Consider the following 15,315-nt stretch of genomic DNA (forward strand, 5'->3'; position numbering starts at 1 on the left):
CCCGAGGGCGGCGGGCTCGCCAGCTCTCCTCAGGGGGCGGGGCCAGCGCGCGCAGCCAATAGCGCCGCGCAGGGCTCCCTTCGCCCCGCCCCCTGCGGCAGTCACCAATCAGCGCGCGGCCCGGCCGGGGGGCGGGGCCTGGGCGGAGGAAGGACGGACAGACGGAGCGCGGCCCCCCTCGGTCTCCGCTCGACCCCCGCTCGCCCCATCCCTCGCCATGGCGGCCTCCATCGCGGGGCTCCGCGCCTCCTACCACCGCATGCTCGACCGCATCGAGCTCATGCTGCCGCCGCGGTTCCGGCCTTTCTACAACCACCCAGCGGGTAACGGGCGGGGGTCACCTTGGCCCCCGGTTGGGCCCGCGGGGAGGGCGGGGGGATCGGGGCTGCAGTAACGCGGTTAGGGTGGTTCTGTCACGGGAAAGCGGCCCCGGAGTGGAGTCCTGCTCCTTAACGGGGAACTTATTGTTTTTGTGAAGGGAGAATAAGATAATCAGGCACGGCGCGGGTGGTTCCAGCCGGGATGGATGCGCTGGTGTCGCTGTCACGGTACCGCGGGGGGATCCAGGGATCGGGTGGGCTGCCAGAGCCCGGCCCAGGGGATGTGATGGGTCTAAAGGGGCCTGGAGGCCTCGGCAGCCGCTTCTTTCAAGCATGTGGTGGAAAAATCATAGAATGATGGAATGGTTCGGGTTGGAAGGGATATTAAAGATTATCCTGTTGCGACCCCTCCCACGGGCAGGGGCGCCTTCCACCAGACCAGGTTACTCAGATCCCCATCCAGCCTGGCCTTGGACACTTCCAGGGATGGCGGAGGGCGCTGCCAGGGTTTCTGATCTTGAAATGTGCGCTGGCCAAGTCAGGCAGCCTTTGGCTTTATTTCTCTTGTACTGAATCCCACGATTCTACCAAAGGCAGCTCGTGCCCTTGGTGAATTCGCTGGAGAGATCCTGTGGGTAGAGAATTTCCCTGGAATGAGCTCCCCTCACCTGACCTACAGTTTACCTTTCCGTGAGCAAACGTGGGGGTTTGTGTTATTAGGGAGAAACCTCTTGTAAAATGATCTCCTTCAGTGCCATTTACGTGGTGTTTGTCATGTAAACAAATGGCGTCGGTTGTTAAAACGAGCGCCCGATAAAATCCTGGCATTCCATAGGCTCTGTCCCCACTGTTTTGTGTCAGTGTCACAGGCATCCTTGACTCTTCACCTACCCAGAATATGCACTGTGAAAATGGACTTTGGTTTGCAGTCAGTTGCTCTGTCCTCTTACAATGGCCCTGTCTTGGAAGGAAAATCGTTGCTCTAAAGAAATCACAGAGTGAAAACTGCAGTTCTCAAAATGTTTGATTTGTACTGAATTCACTAGACCAATACATTTAACATTAATGTATTGTTTTTATATATAAAGAGACGATATGTCCAACACTGAGAGACACATTCCACTGGTGTGAAATGTGGCAGCTTCCAGATGCTTTTATTGGATACAAGGCACAGCAAGTACTGGGAACATCTCTTTTCCTTCTTCACCAGAGCTGTAGTAGTAATTGGATGAGGTTTTGGAGGTTCTCTTGCAGTGCTTTTCACTTCACAAAACTGCCCGTGGGCCACTTTTGGTCATCACCATAATGTTGTAATGAATAAATCCATTTTTAGGAATTCTGTGTATATATATGTTATATATATATACACACACATATCTATCTGTCATAATCCATACTGATGTGAGAAAAGCCACAGCACAAGCAAGTATAGAAACTGAACTCCTGCAACTTCTATTTTAGCTTGAAAGTCTTGAAGGTGTGTCTGTGAGAAAGTTATGCAACAGACATCACTGACTGCAGAAAAAAAAAAGTGGGTTACAAATGAAAGGCTCTTTTATCTCCAGTGACATCTAAATCTCTAGTCTAATTCAGGAATGTGTCATTGCCATGAAATAGAAATCACTTGTGAGGAGCGTGCTTTCTTTTCTGGCATAAAGAAAGCTTCCAGTAAAATAATTGATGCCTGCTAAGAACTGTTTCTTTGGCTGGCATTGCTGGAGGACAGTGGAGGGCCTGGCACACCAACTCTCCAGGCTGCCATGGGAAAGTGTGGGCTGAGCTTGTGCTCCCTCCCCTTTGGCCCCTCTGGTTCACTTTGCCTGCCTAAACTCAAGTTTTCAGCACAAAGACTACTTATATTTAATAGAAGTCATAAATTCTATAAATTGATCACACATCTGATATCCAGATTAGCCTCTGGTGTCCCCCTGCTCTCATGTGCTGCTGTCAAGTTCATCCTTGAAAAATTCTGGATATCAAGAGCTGGGAAGAGCTCACCCTGGCTGGGTGCTTGCTGGAGTGCCTCCAGGAGAGGTGTTTGACAGTCTTACCTAATTACAGACTTGGCTTGGTACCTTCCCTGTCTCCAATTGTTTCTTAGTTCTGCAGTCAGCAGTTTGAAATGGTTGAGTTTTCTATTATTAATAAAAACTAATGTCAGTCTTCTTGAAAACTCTACTAGCTGTTTAGGGAATGTCAGTTTAATAATTTATACTCACCCCACATCCTCTAGTACTCCAAATCTGAATTTGTGTTTTAGAATAAGATAAATGTTAGTAATTAAATCTACTCTGTAAGACTGATTTATTTATAACTAGCTGTATTTGCAGCCTGATACTGACATACCAAGAAAGTGCCTAAGAGAACAGCAGCTGAAGTCTGCATCTTTAAAGGATGAATATTAAGCTGCTGTTATCTAATATTCAACAATATTAGACAAAAAGTAACATGCTTGTAGTTATTAAATGCAGTTTGAAACTTGATTACAAGCAGGATGGGTTAAAGCGCTTTATGCAAGGCTGCCAAGCCAGTTTTTGTTTCCCAAGTCGTAGTTTTAAACTTGAGGGTAGTTAAAACTGGAAGTACAAGTAGTTAGTGCCAGGTCTTTTTAAGACTGAATTGTTAGTGAAGAAATAGTTCTCATAAAAAGCCAGCAACCAAAGTCCTGGTGGTTACTCCTATGTAACAGTGAAAACTTGGCTTCATCTTGCATGTTATCAGAATGCTGAGCAGTGACCTAAACATTAATGTTTTTTGATAAAATTGGAAGTGTCCTGACTGTCTCCCAGGGAGTTTGGTACTTTGGATCATGGTCTTCCATTTAAGACTTGGAGCAGAAGTCCCAGATTAATGATTTTTGGCATGGTTGTAGGTGTGGTTTTACCTGGCTTTGTTTTAACCAACCAGTTGCTATTTTAGCACCACTGAAAGTTACATGTATTTGTAAGAGAGTTGTTTTTCCCCAGGTCCCATTCCACTGGATTTTCCTCCCTTCCTTCTGGAGATTTCATCCTCTTCCCCCATTATCCTCCTTTGCCTACTGGTGGATTTTTGGGGTGTCTTCCCTCCTATTCCTAGGCCTTTTCCTAACTCTTTTAATGATAAATGCATTTTGCCTGCTCTGGTGTCCCCAGTTGCTTAAACATGAACATACAAAATCCTACCCAGCTGTTGCAGAAATGTGTGGAGTAATTACACAACTGAAGGTGGATGAATTATGAATATTAGGTGCTAGAGCTTGTACAGCAGTAGAAACTGCTAATAGACACAATTCATTATTGAAAAAAAAACGCAAAATAAACCAACTTAAACTTACTGTGGGTATTAAAACAGCCACATCTTCCTGAATAATCTAACTTATTTTCTCCCCTCCTCCCTCAGGTCCCAAAACAGTGTTTTTCTGGGCACCTATTATGAAATGGGTAAGTACAAGATGCCATCTGGTGTCTGGGTATCCAGCCCAAGGCAATCTGAGCAATGCATTGAGCGAGCAAGCAAGAGTTTCCCAGCAGATACCTGAGCCTGAAGAAAGATTAATACCAAGGCTCTAATTTTTAATATAAGGGGAGGAACAAAATTAGCCTTAATAACAGATAGCACAACATGCAGGGGATACAACATGAAGAAAATGCTTTGTGGAAAAATTGGCTTTTCACTGAGTTTCACCAAAGCTTTCTCTTGTGAAACACCAGCTGTTGCTCAAGGTAGGCATGAGCTGGCATGATGCAAAACTCTTAAAGCACATATTTCTTCTGAGATTGAGGAATTTGAGAAATAATCTTAAAGAAGCCAATTCCTAACCCTCATAGCTTGAAGGCAGGCTAAAGCATGTCAGAGTGCAAGCTAATCTTGATATGAAAGACAAAGGCAGCTGCCATTGTGGCTGTCAGTGGTGCTCTGCCTCCTGTGAGGTTCTGCTTCCCACTTGGCTACAGCCCTGGGCTGTGTTGGTGCCCAGGTGATGCAAATGCCTCCTCCTAATTCACTGTGCTCCTCCGAAGTGTTGCATTGGTACAGATAACACAAGTGATCTCTAAACCCACGAGGGTTGGATCTCCCTGTTTGATAACGAGCAAGGATGTAACCTGCTCTTGCCATTGCCAGCTGCTTTGTATCTTTGCCACTGTGAACCCCACCGTTTCATAGGCCACAGGCAACACACTGTGCTCTAAACTGCAGCTTGGTTTCTTCTGTCAGTTGTCTGGGCTGGAGCTGCAGGAACTATGGTTAACCTTCTCCTTCCTCAGAGGTTCTCCCTGGAAACACCCTCCCGAGCCTGAGGACACAGGCAGCTCTTCTGTGCCAGAGGAATCCTGGGTGGCAGTCAGGGAATTAAAAGTGTTAGGACTATCTTCCTTATGGGTTTTGTTTTGTTTGGGGGTTTTTTTGTGAACTGGTGTAACAGGAAGATGAAACTGTATTTCCAGCAGAGGGCAATAACACAACAAACAAACCAAGAAGAGTGTTGTTTGCTACTAATGCCAAGTAGATCAGCCAAGCTATTCCTCAATTCACCTGCAAGTTTTCTGCTATTACTGAAATTATATTAAAAAAACCCACTTTTACCCCTCTGATGAAGCTGAGTGAAGATTATATGGGGTCATCCTTACCAGCAGTATCTTAGCCTGACCTGTGGGAAGAAGGCCCTTATTTAGATAAGCCTCTACTTGCTACGCATGAAAACCAGAGTGGGTTTTTTTTCAGCTGCTTTCTTAAGCAGCTTTGTTTAAATTAAACTTGTTCTGGAATTAATACAAAACTGCTAATGCCTGGGATTTTATTGCCACCCAGTTGTAGCTGCCATAACTGCATTATTTTTCCTGCCACAAGGGACTGGAAGCAGATGGTGTCTCCCAGAGCCTAATTGCTCATATAATGCATCCCATCTCCTGCATAATGCAGTAGGATAAGCACTGAGCTGTGAAGCAGCTTCCCCTTGTAAAGGAGTCCCAGTGCTCACTGAATTTCTCTTTACAGGGTTTGGTGTGTGCTGGACTGGCTGACATGGCCAGACCAGCAGAAAAGCTCAGCACAGCACAGTCTGCAGTACTAATGGCCACAGGTAAAGCCACACTTACTCCATGGTTTTACACAGCACCATCTCAGAATCCTCCATCAGTACTAATCCACTTCTACAGAAAGCCTTAATTTTAACATGCTAGCTGTCACTATTGCTGTTGGATGATAATTCTAGGACAGACCTCTACTTGTTATTAAATCAGTAAAAGTTCTATAATCATATAACAGTTTTCTACATGTGTATCTTAGTTTGGAATTGTTCAGCGCAAGTTGCTACGAGTTAGAACATGAGTGTCATCCCTTAAGTTACCATGATACCACTCATTGCAGTAAGTGACCTCTTTTGCTTCAGATCAAGTAATTTTGAAGTCAGTCCAGGATATGGTGACTTTTTTAGAACGGACTTTAAGGGGTTTAAGAACGGTAGGGTAATGACACTAATGTAACTGGAAAGAATTTTAAAGTGTTAAAAGAAATTGGAAGCAGTGGCACACGGACTACTACACTGTTGCCTGCCAAGAATTCTCACACTGGCAGAGACAATATCCTGTAATCCTAGAATCATTTAGATTGGAAAGGACTTTTAAGATCATTGAGTCCAACCATTAACCCAGCACTTCCAAGTCCACCACTAAAACGTGTCTCTAAGTGATACAACTACACTTCTTATGAACATCTCCAGGCATGGTGCTGCACCACTTTCCTGAGCAGCTTTTTCCAGTGCTTTCCCTGTCTGAAAGGGTTCTCCAAACTTGATTTTGATATCTGACACAGTCCTGTGCATTTTGCATAGGTTTTGCACAACCTCCAATATAGTGCAGCAAGCTGGATATACAGCAAAATACCACTACCCTGCAACTGAGCTGGAGAATTAAGGTCTAGGCTGCTGTAGACTACAAAGGATCTTTGTTTAATATTCAGACTATTATTGACCTTACTGTAGCTATTTTAGAAAAACGCAGTACATACCTGTAGGTGTCCCACTGGCACTTTTCACTGAGAAAAAGGTAGTTACAAGCAAAGCAGTTGTCTAACATGAAGTTGTAAAATTGATTCACTTCAACTGTGAATCTTCAACTGAATCTGCCTCCAAACTTAGAGAAGCATCTGAATATTTAATTTGAAATATCTTTAAACTTGACATTTTCTTCAACAGGCCTTATTTGGTCCCGGTACTCTCTAGTTATTATTCCTAAAAACTGGAGTCTGTTTGCTGTGAACTTCTTTGTTGGCTGTGCTGGTGGCTCCCAGCTCTACCGAATATGGAGGTATGTGTTACAAAGGGTACACACTACAACTAAGCATTAACCTGGAATTTATAAATGCTGCCAGCCTCTGTCAGTGCAGCAGGCAAGAGGAACTGAATGATTCTTTAAACATTACAGAACATTTTTGCTACACTGTTAGTTTTACAGCTAAGTTGGAGTGAAGCTGTAAATATTTTCAGTCCAGCTAGAGCAGCATTGAATTGTGTCAGCTCCAGCTGGATCAAAGGATTCTTACGCAGAGCAGCATTTCTTAAAAATTGTTCCTTGAAGGAAACTTTGGGAGTTTTCTGGGTTCAGTACTGGCCAGGAATGTGGCAAACTTGGCTACTTTGGAACTTCCTACACGAATTAAGCTATCCTATCCTGAGTTTCCACCCTCATGTCCATTGTAATTTTAAACCTGTTTTGCTGAGCAAACTGCTACAAAAACACTGTTATTGTAACTTGTGTCCTATTCTATTCTTAGCCTGTGCTCTTTCTTTTTTATTCCTATAGGTATAAACAGGAGCTAAAAGCACAACAGCAATAGCAGCTGCAGTAAAGAGATGCTTAACCCAGGTCAAATCTAGCAACGCACAAACCCATCCCCATGGGACCTAGCTTCACTAATTTTAATGTTTTTTTTTTCCTCTGAGAAAATAAAAGAGGAAATTTAAATGTTTAGAGAGCAAATGTTTTCTAAGTACAAATAACAAAGTATCTCCACACATTTAAATAAAGGTTAACCTTTTAAAATGAAGGTGGAATTGTCTTGTATTGTCTCCTTAAAGAAACTGGCTGGATTTTGCCTTTAAAATTTGCTGAGCCTCACCTTACCTGACTCCACTGAACAGTGCTGGGAGTGACACAGTACTGGTGACAGCCAGACCCTCAGACTGAAGTGATCTTTCCTGTCACAGTCAGGATAAACCACCTTGGTGGGGGGTTGCCATATTTCAGTAACCAGCAGTAGCATTTGCATTTCACTTCCTGATGCTCTTCCTTCCCTGGCAGCATAAGGATATCCATTCCAGCTTCAGCTATGTGTGTCTTCATTTGTTTCCCAGCCACCACTGTCCTGAACAAAACAAATGTGCCACTGGCGGTGTAGCTTCTGTCACCCTTCACGACTCCAGGCAGAAGATGGGGGTGTTGAGGCACCAGATTCAGGAAAAGTTAACAGACAAGGCAGATTCTGATGAGTCTGTCAGCTGCCTGTTTTCAAAGGCTGTCCCACCATGAAGTCAGTTGTGTCCTGCCACACTTTCACCTGCATTCCTTGGTCCTTCTGGCTGAAGCAGTAACACAGGGTCTCAAATGGCGACTTCTCCAGCTGTGTTGGTCACTGAGTGGACACAGTGACTGAAGAATACTGCCAGGGAGAGAGGTGGTATATTCCAGTCCCCCTCCCTTCCCAGCCCCCAACCAGGTAAGACTCATCCAGCAAACCAGTAATGGGAAAAAAAAAAAGTGTATTAAAATATTCACAAGATTACAATAGAAAACATTAAAGTCCATTCAAGAAAAAATATCCAAGATAATTGTTTCCAGATGAGTCTGTAAAAGCAAAAACACTAACAGTTGGTACATTGGCTCTTCATGTAATCAGGCCATGCAATGCATATCTAGCTCCCTCACACAGATTATACACCTGTCTTACAGGTGTTTGTTGTCTTGCACACCTCCAGGACAGAGGTTTATAAAAGAAAAGTACCCAGTCGATGTTTTCAATTACATTTACCACGTAAGAACAGTAGGCATTGCAGGGAGACAGAAAACATTGCACAGCACACTGATCTCCAAAGGCATTGAACTTACATTTTAGAGTGCAAAAATACCTGTAAATGAAAGGGCTTATTAGCTTTAGGGCAGTGAAGAGAAGGGAAAGAGAAGCCTAAAGAGAAGAGTAACTGCTGAGGATTGTTAATATGATTTTGTGTCTCCCATATAAAAATGTTACACTGCAGAGGTGTGGCCACAGCCCAGATGTCTTACCCACCTTCTCTTCTCTTCTGGTGGTTTTATAGAGGAAGTATTTCCATCACCTATGATATAATAAGAGCATTTTGTATTTGAGGTCCTTGGCAGATACAGTAATAATGTAGAATTCCAAGACAGGATTCCAATACAGAGTGAAGGTGTTCTGGTCACAAATCAAATAGTCCATACCTGACCTCAGTGAATCCACTCTAAGCCGATGCAGCTTTTAAGTTGCATATACACCTTTACTGCAGTTACAAGACAGATGGTTACCCAGACAGTTCTCACAGGTTTAAAAAGTTTAAAAACCCAATTACAGCTCTTCTAGTCACAAAATGAAATACCACTAAAGCTTTGAGAGCAAACAAAACCCTACAGGTCTCCAGTTATTAATGACACACTAGGCAATGAGTTACAGGGACATACCTGCCCCCCTGTAATGGCTCTTAATGCTACTTTGTGAACATGGTGAGCGTCTTCCTCACAGAACAACTGCTGAAGTCAAAAGGGCCATGGAAACTTGATGGACTGAGTACAGCTACCAATTTACTTAGATTAATACCTTACTTGTAATCTTCTTGAAATTCATTTATGGTAATCAAAAATAAGGAAGATTTCAGACTGATCCCAGTTTTGCTTGCATGATGAATAAAAGAATTTATTAAAAGTTTTTTCCATAACACAGGCCTTCCCAGGTCCACTATCCAGGAGGAATGATCCCCCTGACTGTTTTAGGCACTGGCTACTGCCTCAAGAGAGCTGCCTACTCCTTCCTCCTCTGGGCTGCTGCAAGCCTGGCATGCAGCACTTGGTTTGAAAATAGACAATCCTAAAAAGAGCTGGCAGCAGTGCTACAACAGGACAAGGACAACACCCTTCACATTCCTCAAAGTCCAAGCTCTTCTTTTCCACCTGCAAGGAACAGCATCAGAGAATTAAGAGAACAGCAGAAGAGCAAACAAAGATAAATTTACTTCTAGTCACCAGAACATCAGGATATGATGACTTGTCTAACTTTAATCTCTGCTTGCACTACCTATCAAGGAAGAGAAGTCCTCTGTCTCCTGAGACTTTACTAAGTAAGCCAACTCAGCATCAGTCCCTTTCATCAGCACAGATTTTCATATCATTAAACAATCTCAGATAACCTGAGGAACAGAAAGTTCACAAGTGTTGTCTCACAATGCCTGAAGTTCTTCTGACTTCAGCATGAATATGTTACTTAATAATTACATTGCTCACTTTCCCATGACAAAAAAAAAATTCAACAGCCTTGGCACTGGAGAGGGATTCAGACAGATTTTTGCCATTTCTGGGGGAAGACTTTTGTTTCTTTCTAAAAAGATGTTTAGTGTTTTTTAAAAATACTTCCAAGTTCATTCTGCTTTCATAAAGAGGACCCAAGAAGCCTTGCAGGGAGCCTCCTCAGTCTAGGCCATATGAACACACCTGTAGCTAGACAAAAGCCATGCAAGGAGATGTTTCCTCAAGTCAGTTAATACCAGCCAGATCAGTGTGTCTCCTAAAGTTAGCACCAGATCAGTCCTAAAGTTAGCACCAGATTCGTGTGCTTCCTAAAGTTAGCACCACATCAGAATTGTGCTCAGATTCTCCAGTACATTCCAGCAGGAAAAGAAGCAAACATTAATAGCAGACTTCAGAGGCAAGGCCAGCCCTGTCTTCTCATAGCAGCAAGTTTCTGATCGCTATATTCATCCCAATTCTCCCTCTTACTCAAAAATGTTGGGGGGAAACATGGTGACGTGCAGGGATGAACACAGGCAGATCAAAATCAAGTTTCTCCATCAACCACATCCAAAGCATTAGTGTTTTATTAAGTGTAAATGTTGGGAAGTAATAGCCTGATAGATAAGGAAAGCAGCAGCAGCAGGATTCCTCATAATCTTAATCATAATATACACTGGGCTGAAAGGCACCCATCAGGCTCATCAAATCCAACTCCTGGCCCTAGGCAGGACACCCCAAGAGTCACACCATGTGCCTGAGAGCATTGTCCAAACACTTCTTGAACTCTATCAGGTTGCTGCTGTGACCCCTTCCCTGGGAGCCTGTCCAGTGCCCAGTCACCCTCCAGGTGAAAAACATTTTCCTGATATCCAACCTAAACCTCCCCTGACTCATCTTCACGTCATTCCCTTGGGTCCTGTCACTGGTAACTGAGTGAAGAGATCGGTACCTGCCCCTCTGCTTCCCCTCATGAGGATGTTGAAGACAACAGTGGAGTCTCCTCTCAGCCTCCTCTTCTCCAGACCTCTGAACAGACCAAGTGACCTCAGCCATTTTCCATAAGGCTTCCCCTCCAGACCCTTCACCATCCTCGTGGCCTCCTTTGGACACTCTCTAATAGCTTCAAGTCTTTTTTACATTGTGACACCCAAAACTGCCCCCAGGACTGGAGATGAGGCTGCCCCAGCCCAGAGCAGAGGGGGACAATCCCTCCCTTGCCCAGCTGGCAATGCTGGGCCTGGTGCCCCCAGGACAGGGATGTCCTTCCTGGCTGCCAGGGCACTGCTGACTCATATCCAATTTGCCATCAACCAGGACCCCCAGGGCCCTTTCCATGGCACTGCTGTGCAGCCTCGCATTCCCCAGTCTGTCTGTACACCCAGGGTAGCCCTATGCCAGCTGCAGAATTCAGCACTTGAGAAGATCCTATAGAATCACAGAATCACAGACTGGATTGGGCTGGGAGGGACCTTAAAGATCATCCAGTTCCAACCCCCCTGCCATGGGTAGGGACACCTTCCACCAGACCAGGTTACTCAGAGCCCCATCCAACCTGACCCTGCACACTTCCAGGGATGGGGTACCCACAGCTTCTCTGGGCAACCTGTGCCAGGGCCTCATCATCCTCTGAGCAAAGAATTTCCTGGCTACAGTCACCAACATGAACACTGCAGCAACCAAGACAGTGGATTTTATCAACAGATGGAAGCTTGAGTGGACAAACTACCCCTGAGTGTGTCTGGGGTGAGTAGATCCCACTCCATCAGCTTCCAGCACTGGGTACAAGTACCACAGCCCTTCATGTGGAGTCTTGCTAAAAACTCTGCTTAATTCATGAAGCAGAGGAGGTCTCCTGTGAAGAAGAAATTTGTCCATTTTTCATCTTGTATGTGTTATTGCCAAAAAATTAAATGCTAAAATATTTACAGAGCTGTTAGCTAGCCACAGCTCAATGTCTCAGTTCCCTGTGAGACTTGGCAAATACCTGAAAAGTGATGCCTTTAAAACTTCCTTTAAAACTGAAATGTGTCCTCCTTTTTGATACCAGCCAAGTCCTGGAAGAAGAATTACACAAATTCAGATATTGCAGGATTAGCAACTGACATATGGCAGAATAAATTAATCCATGGTTTCCTTCTGAGCCTCAGTTTTAAGAAGCTGGTTCTGGCTCTGAGGACAACGTCCTAAAATCTACCCAGCGCATGTATACAAAACAAAGCTGTTTATTTCTAATAAAGGGATGCAGGTGTTGTCAGGAAACCAATCAATGTAATCCTGATCAAAGAATATAGTGTTGCCATACCTAACTTTGTTGGGGAAAAAAACCCCACTGTACACAAAATAGCTATTAAAATTGCACTGTCATAACTGAAGGATTATCTAATGTGGTTGTGAAAGGGTCTGCCATGGGCCTGTAACTATTTTTCATGTGCTTGGTGTTACAGTGACATGTGGGTTTGAGTTTGTTTGGAACAGGTTGCCCAGAGATGCTGCAGAGTTCCCACCTGTGGAGATCCTCAAAACTGGGCACAGTACTGGGCAGCGTGCTCCGGCTGACGCTGCTCGAGGAAGGTGAGATGATCTCCAGAGGTGCTTTCCAACCTCAACCATTCTGTGACTGATTCTGTGAAACAGACTGAACTAGGAAATGGGTAAGAGTCAGAGAAAAGGGGTTACAATAGACCAAGCTGAAAATTACTTGCTGCCCAAAAAACGCAACCCAAAACAAAACCCCCACATTAGGATGCACAAAACAGAAATCCTTCTTCCATATGCCACTCTGAGAAGATCTCTGCTGGAAGGCCACTTCTAGTTTTGAGCACCAGATTTCAGGATACAGTGGGTCAGTGAAAGAAATCCTCATCAGCAGAGAACCTTAACAATCTAGGAGGAGTTTAACCTAGAAACAAGAGGCTGGGAAATCGTATTCAAGCAGTAGACTTGCAGAGATGAAGGAAATAAACTGCCCATTCACATCTCCTGTGCAAATATAGGTTACACAAAATAACCACACATCAAAAAAACCAAAGAGCCCTAGATTTCCTCCAGAAGTCATTCAGCCTCCACTACAGGCTTTCAAGAACAGATAAAGCACCTCCAAGGAGGTGACAGTGGTAAAATGGAGCCATGGGAGAGAGGTATGGGAGTATTATAGCTTCCAGATCCCTTGGAGCCCTTTTTAACGCTTACATGAAATGACAGAGCTTTGAGGAAGAAACATTTCACTGAAAGGTTCAACAGAGTCTGAGGTAACCACCTACAGCTACAGCCTCCTATGCCTTTAACTCACTATCTCCTTTGTTTTCACAGGTAAACTACCATTTCACAAAATTCATTAGATCAACACTATCCCTGCACCTTAAAGGACTAAGCTTGAATAGCTGGGCTCACCGAGAAGTAAACAGTTCTGTGACCCACATTACACAGGTCAGGTAGGCCTAAAGATTTCCTTCACTCACACTGCTAAGACATACATTTCTGATAGCTAAGAGTCACAATTTGGCTTACAAGACCAAGTGAGAGGGTCTAGTTTACATGAGAAGGCAGCCTGTACTGAGAATCTGACCAAGGAAAGATAAATACCCTGTATACATAAAGAACTCTGAATATAAAGAAGATGTCTTCTTTATAGTCACTTCAACAAAAGAAATAAAAGCAAAGAAAAAAGCATCTCCAGATCAATCTAGACTCTTCAGGCATCTTCCAGTTTCTCCATTATTAATCAAGATAAAAATATTTTAAAATTGTGATGCGAGTTTTCACTTTCTCTCTCGTCACACAAGATTAAAAAAAAAAAAAAGAATATTGGCAATTTATAAGCAAAATTCTTACCGCATTTCAACATGCAACATTGGTCTCACTTCTGTACGATTAAATAGACTATTTACACACAATACATATATATCTCTCCCTCTGTATGCACATGCATTGGTCCTAGCCTAGGCATCAAAGGCCACATGTGAGTTCTCTGGGTCAAATCTTGCTCAAGCAATTCCAGTCTGAATGTGTGTTGTCCTTTGGATAGCTGAGGATCTCAGTTCTTCCGAATGTCGGCGTAGACCACAGACTCTGACTTGTTGATCTTGTCGCTGTGCTGTCCCCCGGAGTGATCTAACTGCGCGTAAATGACTGGGCCCTGGGGACACAATGAACAGGCACAGTCAGGCTTTTTCAGAACAGGCCCCACTGCCCCTCACTTCCACGGGGGCTGCAGCAAGATGAGAGCTAAAGCAAGACCACAGAGCTTTTATGACTGCGAATGGCACTTGGAAGCAGGTGGAATGAACCCTCAGCTGCACATGAGCTCTAGTCTGCCACCTTTCTCCTCTCAGGAGCATGCCAAACAGCACCCTTGCCTCTCTCCAGGACTGCCCGCTCCTCACAGAAAGCAAAATCTGGGATCCTTTGCTCTGAAAAGCAGCAATTCTTACGTGCAAAGACACGTGGCTTAGTCAGATGCATGCCAGATTTAATATTGTTCAAGAGCAACTGTACTAGAGGTTTACCAGTCAACAGCAGAGTGTACTTCCCAAACTGCTACTCAGGTCCTGTAAATCCCAGCACGGCTGTACCACTTAGGTGATGAGGGAGAAGATAAAGCTGCAGCCACCCTGTGACTCAAGTCACTGCCCAAACCAGTGATGGGGCCAAGACTTACACAGCAGTGAGCCAGGAAGTGCTAAAATGGTGCAGCAATACAGAATTCTTACCTGACTTACGAGCCAGCCCAGGCAGCAGCAGCTCACAGACACCCTGGGCAGGCACGGCCTCACACATCTTCGTGACATTTGCTGGGGTGCAGGGGAGGACATTACAGCCCTGTCTTTCAGCTGACCGTGTAAACACTTCCTAAAACACCACATCCTCTAAAACACAGCCCAGGGAAAGCCAGCTGCAGCTACTGGAGACAGGCTGAGGACAGGACTGCAGCCTCCACAGAGCAGAGGTCCAGCAAGGCAGCTGGGAGCTCGATGGCAAGAGAACTGCAGCTCCCACACTGAAGCCCCCAGCTGAGACAAGCACAGGGCACAGGGCTGCCACCACCTACCGTGCGACCTCAACAGAGGGACCACACACCCCATGCAGGAGGGAAAGGGACTGTCCTATCTGGCAGTGAGTGGGGGGGAATTAAAAAGAGAGAGCTTTTAGTTTGGTTGTGGCTTTTTCAGCAGTTTTTCCTTCAAAACCTCTCATCCATTTAACTATTCTGGTTTCCCGTATGTCCCAGGAAGAAGTAGCCTTCACTGGCACTCCTACCCCCTTCTTGCCAGTACTTCTGGAATCCTGACAGATTAGAAAATATTTGTATAGACCTGACACAGAAATTTTTCCATCTATTTTCCAAAGCAATTATGAGCCAGAGATGAAAACAGACCTTCTGTACAGAAAATTAAGCCCTTGGAGGACGGCAGGTGCCTTCTTGCACAGCTGCTTTTCCCCCAGCACAGCGGGAGAGCACACATGTGAGAAACACCTTGTTCTCTTTCAGAAGTCATTTAAAT

General features: G+C 44.6%; 2 protein-coding genes across 2 annotated transcripts in view; one reads left to right on the plus strand and one right to left on the minus strand.

Annotated features, from left to right (window-relative positions):
* The first annotated feature begins 109 nt into the window (after positions 1-109).
* MPC2 (mitochondrial pyruvate carrier 2) lies at positions 110-7,346 on the plus strand. Its single transcript, XM_082278167.1, has 5 exons — positions 110-323; positions 3,702-3,742; positions 5,298-5,382; positions 6,496-6,607; positions 7,103-7,346. The coding sequence occupies exons 1-5, from the start codon at positions 218-220 to the stop codon at positions 7,134-7,136; spliced, it is 378 nt and encodes a 125-aa protein (XP_082134293.1). The 5' UTR covers positions 110-217; the 3' UTR covers positions 7,137-7,346.
* Positions 7,347-8,143: 797 nt separating this feature from the next.
* The window catches only part of MPZL1 (myelin protein zero like 1), a gene marked incomplete at its 5' end in the record, with an annotated part of 37,528 nt that continues 30,356 nt past the window's right edge, over positions 8,144-15,315 (minus strand). Inside the window, one exon of the mRNA XM_082277712.1 lies at positions 8,144-13,949. Coding sequence (XP_082133838.1) covers positions 13,848-13,949 — 102 coding nt within the window. The 3' untranslated portion in view covers positions 8,144-13,847. The remainder of the gene's footprint in view (positions 13,950-15,315) is intronic.

This window comes from Coloeus monedula (assembly GCF_965178545.1).
Source record: "Coloeus monedula genome assembly, chromosome: 3".
NCBI lineage: Eukaryota > Metazoa > Chordata > Aves > Passeriformes > Corvidae > Coloeus > Coloeus monedula.